This window comes from Pinus tabuliformis, chromosome 3_1 (assembly GCF_031772625.1).
Source record: "Pinus tabuliformis cultivar Carrire ecotype Pingquan chromosome 3_1, CPIR1, whole genome shotgun sequence".
Taxonomy (NCBI): domain Eukaryota; kingdom Viridiplantae; phylum Streptophyta; class Pinopsida; order Pinales; family Pinaceae; genus Pinus; species Pinus tabuliformis.
The window spans coordinates 45,224,341-45,232,175 of NC_142301.1; the positions used below are offsets into that span (position 1 = coordinate 45,224,341).

Consider the following 7,835-nt stretch of genomic DNA (forward strand, 5'->3'; position numbering starts at 1 on the left):
CAAATTCAGAATCAACAATCAAATTTTTAAAATCCAATCATATCTCCACTTTGCCTTTGGCACTCAACTATTCAAACATAAACAGAACTAAACTCAAAGAAAAATAAATTTCATCAGTTTGGAAAGCTGGCAATCATGATGTCCAAGATGCATAAAAGCAATTCTTACCAGACTTGACCTTATACTTTTATCTTTGATTGGCATATGAATTTCAAACTGGAATAATTGAATAAACATGGAACAGCTTACAAATATTGCTATTAGTCTGCTCATCTAAACATACCGTGTTGTATTGATATTATACGCTTTCCATTTCAGAAACATCTGGATTCTGAATTATAAATTCCTCAAAATAAGCTAGAAACAAGCACTCCTCAGCCTAAGCTCTCACAATTTTGAAACTGTACAAGCCTGGAAGACTTCAAAGATTTGCGAATCACAGCTCTCCAAGCACAAAGGGAAATCCAGAAATTCTGAATGCAAATGCCAAATAACAGTGCATTTTCACGAATGGCATATTGATAAGTTTTGATTAGGGATTTTCTTATTATAAAAATGCTCTCAAGGAATCACTGACAGTTTGTGGGCCCTAAGAGCACCAACAGTGCATGAAATGAGGGCAAATGACTGTTCGTCTTGGGCACATGTTATTGGGAATACCCAAAGGTTCCCATCTTATCGGGGAAATAGAAACTCCCATAGAAGGCAGGAACCTTTGGGAGTTTCTGATCACCAAAATGGACTAAGAACCCCATTGGAAGCAGATCGATTCCATCTAGAAGCTCTTGTAGCATTCCTGACGCTCCTAGAGCTGCCCCCAGCAATTCAGGAACACTGGGAACAAATTCCCATTCTACTATGAAATTAAGATAAATAAACGTAATTAATACCTGAATTTGTAATGAAATTTATAAATACATCTGCAAAGGTATTACGAACCTTGTAGAGCTTTCATTTGTTTCCTTTTGTGTGTACTTGAGGTATAAACAGATCTCCAAAGGTATTATAAATCTTGTAAGAATTCTCGTTTCTTCCATCTTGTATGTGCTTGCAGTTTATGAGTATGAGCAATTCATCGGAATGATAATGCCATAACTGTGACCATGAATTGTCCCCATGTGTGCACTATGGCAATTTTTATATCTTTGCTTTAGAACTCATTGCAAAAATGCATGCAGTGACGCAGTCATGACTCATGATAGTAATATCATTGCCAGTTAAGTGGTAGCATACTAAAGAGAAAGGGATGTGTCCAATTTTGCTTACCTCATTTATGCTTGCACATTACTGGCTGTATGCCAACTATAAACGTTTGATGCCTTTTTGGTGTATCAGTATATCTGTACATGGTACATAAACCTGGCAACTGGAGAAGATTAATCATATCTGAGAGAATGGAACCAAAGTCAAGACTCTGTTTCCATTTTGTCACAACTTAATTTTTGGATGCAAGAAAAAATGATGTGAGCTACAAGTGGAAGACTATGATTTCACACAACAGACTGAAGCATAATTTGTTGGATTGATCCTACACTTTAGATAAAACATAATCCTGCTGCCATGCACATATTAACAAATAAAAATTTGTGCAGTGAGCACTGCACACTGGAATCAGAGAATAGAAAATTACAAAATAGAACAAGGCAATACAAGCCACTCTTACAGTTTATTCCAATTCAACCAATAGAAGAACCAGAGCAAAGAGAAGTTTAGTATTCTTCTCCATCATCAGCTTCATCAGAAGCCTCTGCCCCAACTTCTTCATAATCCTTCTCCAAGGCAGCCAGATCTTCACGAGCCTCAGAGAATTCACCCTCTTCCATACCCTCACCAACATACCAATGGACAAATGCACGTTTAGCATACATCAAATCAAACTTGTGGTCAATCCGAGAAAAGACTTCAGCCACAGCAGTATTGTTGCTGATCATGCACACGGCACGTTGCACCTTGGCAAGGTCTCCCCCAGGCACCACTGTGGGTGGTTGGTAATTGATGCCACATTTGAAACCTGTGGGACACCTGATAACCACCAATGACACATTGTAAGAAACAGAGGAACAAACTTCGTAGGTCTAGTGAGGCCTCAAAGTGAAAACAAATGGAAATTTTCACCTACCAGTCTACAAACTGAACAGTCCGCTTAGTCTTGATGGTTGCTACTGCTGCATTCACATCTTTTGGCACAACATCCCCCCGGTACATGAGACAGCAAGCCATGTATTTCCCATGCCTTGGATCACACTTGGCCATCATGCTTGAGGGTTCAAACACTGCATTTGTAATCTCAGGAACAGATAGTTGCTCGTGATAGGCTTTCTCTGCAGAGATTACTGGAGCATAGGAAGAAAGCATAAAATGAATTCGAGGATATGGTACAAGATTGGTCTGAAACTCTGTCACATCCACATTAATGGCCCCATCAAACCTGAGAGATGTTGTCAGGGAGGATATGATCTGAGAGATCAACCTATTCAAGTTGGTATAAGTTGGCCTCTCAATATCCAAAGATCTTCTACAAATGTCATATATGGCTTCATTGTCTAAAAGAACTGCAACATCTGTGTGTTCAAGCAAAGAATGTGTTGAAAGGACACTGTTGTAGGGCTCCACAACTGCAGTAGAAACCTGATTTTAACAAAAAACAAAACAAAAAAAGGCAAGCCCATCACTATCTATATTTGAATATCCAAAACTCCATGTTCATGATTTATTCAGAAATTTTCATTATTTATTCATATATTACAAAATACAAGATTGTGTACGACACTTTTTTCTAGCTAAACATTTAACACTGGAAGCAACTCTCTCCAGCAACTACTAATGAGCTGCAAATTTAATGAGTTATGCAAGAGTTCATAACGGGTATCCTTGATTTTGGCAGCAACATACAGCAGACTGAAGCTACTATTTCCAGTCTAATGTGCCTTGTTATTATAAGGGGACCTTTAAGAAGACAAAAAAAAAAACAACAACAACAACAAATTGTACATTTTAAAAAAGAGTAAATCACTATAGATTGGAGACATTTTGGGGCCTGCAAACTTCCTGCAACTACTTGGAAATGCTTGAAAGCATTGGGCATGCATCCAGCACAAGACCGCATAACTCATCCAATATAGATCGGCAAAATTTTGAGCAACTAAAAAGAACAAATTCCTTTTTAAAGTAGAGAATGGGCCCTATCATAAAGATGTAAACTATGGGGAGGCAGCACATAAAAAGAATGATGCGGTCGAAACGAGACATTCCAAATGTGATTTCTTACAACAGGAGAAAAAAGCTGCACCCTACAACACAGGAGAAGATGCCGATCCATCACAAGGTGCATTCTACGGCCCAGGTGAAGATGCAGATCTATCACAAGGTGCGTTCTACGGCCCAGGTAAAGATGCAGATCCATCAACTCATATGAGTTGTAACAGTGAATTAAATCTAAAATGTTGCATTGAATAATGACGCTAGGGAAGCCTATGTCGTTCACGCAAATGGCAAAGGCCCATATCATCCACACAAATGGCAGACTTAACAAATATTGGGCCTCCCCGTATGGAACCCCAAGCTTCCCAACCTTGAGATGCATTTCACACCCAGGTTTATAGACGAATATCTGTAGTTAACACAGATAGGGTTTACAGACTCATATATCGAATTCACAGAAATAATGGACACATCAAACATTCAAACTCTAGATACCAACCAACAGTTTAATAACTTGGAGGTGTACACCAGACCCGTTTTAGATAGGTTTGGGCTAGTTCATACAACGATACCATGCAAACCATCGGAAAGCACTAACACCTTATCCAATAACGTCAAAACCCCTTGTACAAGTAAATACCCTATCCAGACACTTCAAGAGCCTTTGCTCATGTGACAGTCAGACTTGATACACAAAAGAAAGCAAAACCCTGAAAGTGCAGAAACCATTTACAAAAAAAGAGGTTTGACTATATGCCTAAACTAACTGCTGGAAAGGATAGTTTAATGCACCTGAGGCGAAGGATAAATCGTGAATCCAAGCTTTGATTTCTTGCCATAGTCAACAGAAAGTCGTTCCAAAAGCAAGGAACCTAGACCAGATCCTGTCCCACCTCCAACAGCATTAAAAACCAAAAAACCCTGTAAACCCGTGCAGTTATCGGCCAGCTTCCTCACCCGATCTAGACAGAGGTCCACAATCTCCTTCCCCACTGCAAGTCCCCCCAAAATAAAGAACTCGATCAGCAAATGCATCTACCTAAAGGCCAGGCCGTCTAGCTCGTACCCATATGACCGTTAGGTCAAATGGTTCTTGAATCGGCAGAGTTAGGGTTATAAGCTTTACCAGTGTAATGGCCGCGAGCGAAGTTGTTGGCGGCGTCTTCTTTGCCCGAGATCAACTGTTCAGGATGGAAGAGCTGGCGGTAAGCCCCTGTTCGAACCTCGTCAATGACCGTGGGTTCCAGATCTACGAACACAGCTCTCGGCACGTGTTTGCCAGCTCCTGTCTCACTGAAAAAAGTGTTGAACGCATCGTCTCCAACACCCACAGACGTATCGCTGAAGAAAAAAATAAAAACAAACCAAAGCCCACGCTCGTTTCAGGAATCTGTAACAAAAGACAAAAAAAAAAAAAAAACCCTTTAAACGATGAGCACCGGATCGAATCTCACCTGGGCATCATACCATCGGGCTGGATTCCATGCTCGAGACAGTAGAGCTCCCAGCACGAATTCCCGACCTGAATCCCCGCTTGACCAATGTGAATGCTGATAATTTCTCTCATTTCCTTCGAATTCAAACAAAACCAATACGAGATCTCGAATTTCCGCTCGGAATCAGAGCCAGTAAGCCGATTTGAAATAGATTTGAAATCGTCGAAGAAACGATTATGCAGAAATTCTAATTCCAAGATGGAAATAGAAGCAGGCGGGTATATATATTATCAACTAAGGTCATCTAGAAGCTGCGCTGCCTCGCTTCTCCACACTTAGATGGCTCGATAGTTTATCAGTGGATTTCGAAATTTCCCCTAAAAGCATTCCGCTATATTGGAGCGATGTTTGGATTCCGTTTTGGGTGTGGGCCCTTTCATCAATTATTATCCTTTCAAGTTCAGTTGTTTTTGCAATCTATGGGAGGCAGGGGCACAATTTGCCTCACTGCCAGTTAGGCATGGCAACACATAATTTGCTTGGCTTGCCCGGATAGCCTGGCAAGGGTTGGTGGTAAGTTCGGAGCAATTTCTCGGAAGATATCTGCATTTGGTATTTAGTTGAACTTCTTACAATTTGAATTTTGAATTTCTAGAGCTGTGAAAAGAGGGGGGAATTACTTTGTCCATGAATACCACCTCGCTGGATTTACCTACAGTTTCTTTTTTTGGGCCGTTGTCAAATGACATTTAAAAAAACACACCGTTGAGTATATTGGATTCCTGCAGAGTCCGTATATACTCAAATACTTAATGATGTCAATAGTATTTGATGTTAAATTATTAAATTGAAAATTATATTTATTAATGGCCTAAAACTTAGGGATAATTGCAGAAGAATTCTAAATGTTATATGATTTGAATTTTTTTAATAATTATTTATTATTTACTTTTGTGTTAATAATCACAAGCACAGAATCCTCCATTCTCAAATAAATATTATTGTTTAAAATTAATTATTAAAATTATATTTTCCAATTTATAAATAAATTTAGTTTTTTTACATAATCGTACATAAATAGATTATGTTTTTAAAAAACTTTATTATAATTGGATTATGCAATATAAAAAATTTATATTTATAATTTTATTAATTCTTTTATATTTTAATCAATGTTATTTTTTAAAATTAATTATTAAAATTATATTTTTCAATTTATAAATAAATTTAGATATTTTATTTTAGGTGGGATAGTAATCATCCTTCTTCTCTATGGTGATGATATTGTTCTTCTCGCAAGGTGCCTATCATCTTGATAAGCAATTTAGACTTCTTAAGGATTTCTGCTCTACCATGCATATGATTGTTAACACTCACAAAACAAAAGTTATGATTATCAAATCCAAGAAAGATACTTACACTAATTTTATGTATGACAATAATAACTTGGAGGAAGTGTCTTCTTACAAGTAACTAGGAATTGATATTCATCACAAGCTCAAGTGGAATTATAGCATTGAGAAAAGGATTAATGGGGGGTGGAAAACGTATTTTGGTCTTGAAAATAATTGTAAAATGGCAAACCTCGTAATGTGGGATAGAAAGAAGTTCATCTTTGAAACTTTAGTCACTCGTGTTATCTTATATGGATGTGAGGTTTGGGGTTGCAGCATCTCTAGAGAATCCTGGAGAAAGATTGAGCAAATCCAAAAGCGTTTTATAACATATAACCTCAAAATTAAAAGCAATACACCCTATCATATTCTCCTTATAGAAGTGGGTCTTTCCCCTATCGAGAGCCTAGCTATGACTAGGCTTCTATTGTACAAGCACAAACTCAATAGCATAAGAGATTATAGACTTCCTAAGCTAGCTTTAAATTTTAGCGAAAACCACCTAAGGCTCAAACGAGGTTGGTATAAAGACACCAGGGCCAACCATTGGGAGATCGACGAGAATGTTGCATTGCAAAACATTAATAACATTAAAAATATTGTTACTTCTAAGTTCAAAGAAAAAATGTGGTGTGAGAAAGATTTAGCAGCGAAAAGAAAATTAAGATATTATAAGGAGGTCATCGACCCCAACCTAGAAGATCAAAAGTATCTCTCTGTTTTAACTAGCTCAAAGAAGAAAATTAATATAGCCAAGATTATAACAAAATATCATGAGCTCCATAGTGAAACAGATTGTTAGGCAGTTCCTAAAACATCGTGGATCAAAAGGATCTGTCATCTTTGTGAGAATATGAACATCGATGATGAAAATCACTTCCTCTTAGAGTGCCCCGCATACAACCACATTAGATCTTAGTTTCATAATATTTGTTGCAACACTGACCTTCCTAGTGTTTTACGATGTCGAAATTATAGTAAGCTCGGGAGGCTTCTCTCCAAGCTTTTTAAGCATAAGAATAAAATCTTAATTCAAACTAAATAATAATTCATTTCTTTAAGTCTCATAGACCAAAATTTAGTTTCAATGGACATTAACCACCATCATCATCACATAAATAAATTATGTTTTCAAAAATCTTTATTATAATTGACTTATGAGATATAAAAAGTTTATATTTACAAATTTATTAGTTCTTTTATATTTTAATATTTTAAATAAAAAATAATTGAACTTTCAAATTATAATAGATTTAGATTACATTAAAAATGTAAAATAATAAATTTTTTGAAATTTTAATTAAATATTAAATAATTTCAATCAATTATATTATTTTTTGAAATTTAGATAATAATAAATGTTTATATTTAAAATTATATTAAATTCTTAACATATTTATAATTGGGAATTTAATTTTTAATTATAATAATAACTTATTTTGCATCACAAATATCTTGAACGTTAATATAACACAAATTAATCTATTCATAAAACTGTATAATTTAATATAAAAAATATCAACTTAAATATGTATTATTATTAATATATACATTTTATTTTATTATGATAAGTTTTTTCTTATAACACTTTTTTGTTATTATGGTTAGTATGTTTTTTTTGTTTTATCAATGTTATGTTACATACATCATTCATGTGGGAATATAAAGTGCATATTATTTATATTAATGTAAATTATTGATCTTCGAGTTTTTTTTAGATTTATAATAAAAATATGGATAAATATTGATTATTTAGATTAAAGTTTAATATTTTTTCAAACAATAATGTTAGTATTTAAATGTT

At 35.5% G+C, this 7,835-nt stretch overlaps 1 protein-coding gene across 1 annotated transcript; it reads right to left on the minus strand.

The window, feature by feature from the left end:
• Positions 1–1,503: 1,503 nt before the first annotated feature.
• On the minus strand, positions 1,504–4,993 carry LOC149185688 (tubulin alpha-1 chain). The gene is made up of 5 exons (XM_089410776.1): positions 4,656–4,993; positions 4,328–4,542; positions 3,994–4,193; positions 2,120–2,628; positions 1,504–2,022 (listed from the first exon to the last, which is right to left on the minus strand). The coding sequence occupies exons 1-5, from the start codon at positions 4,766–4,768 to the stop codon at positions 1,710–1,712; spliced, it is 1,350 nt and encodes a 449-aa protein (XP_089266902.1). The 5' UTR covers positions 4,769–4,993; the 3' UTR covers positions 1,504–1,709.
• Between the last annotated feature and the right edge of the window lie 2,842 nt (positions 4,994–7,835).

Excerpts from the sequence above, each read along its gene's own strand:
- LOC149185688 (XM_089410776.1), bottom strand. The coding sequence starts at position 4,768 with ATGAGAGAAATTATCAGCATTCACATTGGTCAAGCGGGGATTCAGGTC. Across the intron at positions 4,194-4,327 it reads CGCTCGCGGCCATTACACTG|TGGGGAAGGAGATTGTGGAC; the intron begins GTAAAGCTTATA and ends GGGGACTTGCAG. Across the intron at positions 2,023-2,119 it reads ACTGTTCAGTTTGTAGACTG|GTGTCCCACAGGTTTCAAAT; the intron begins GTAGGTGAAAAT and ends GGTGGTTATCAG.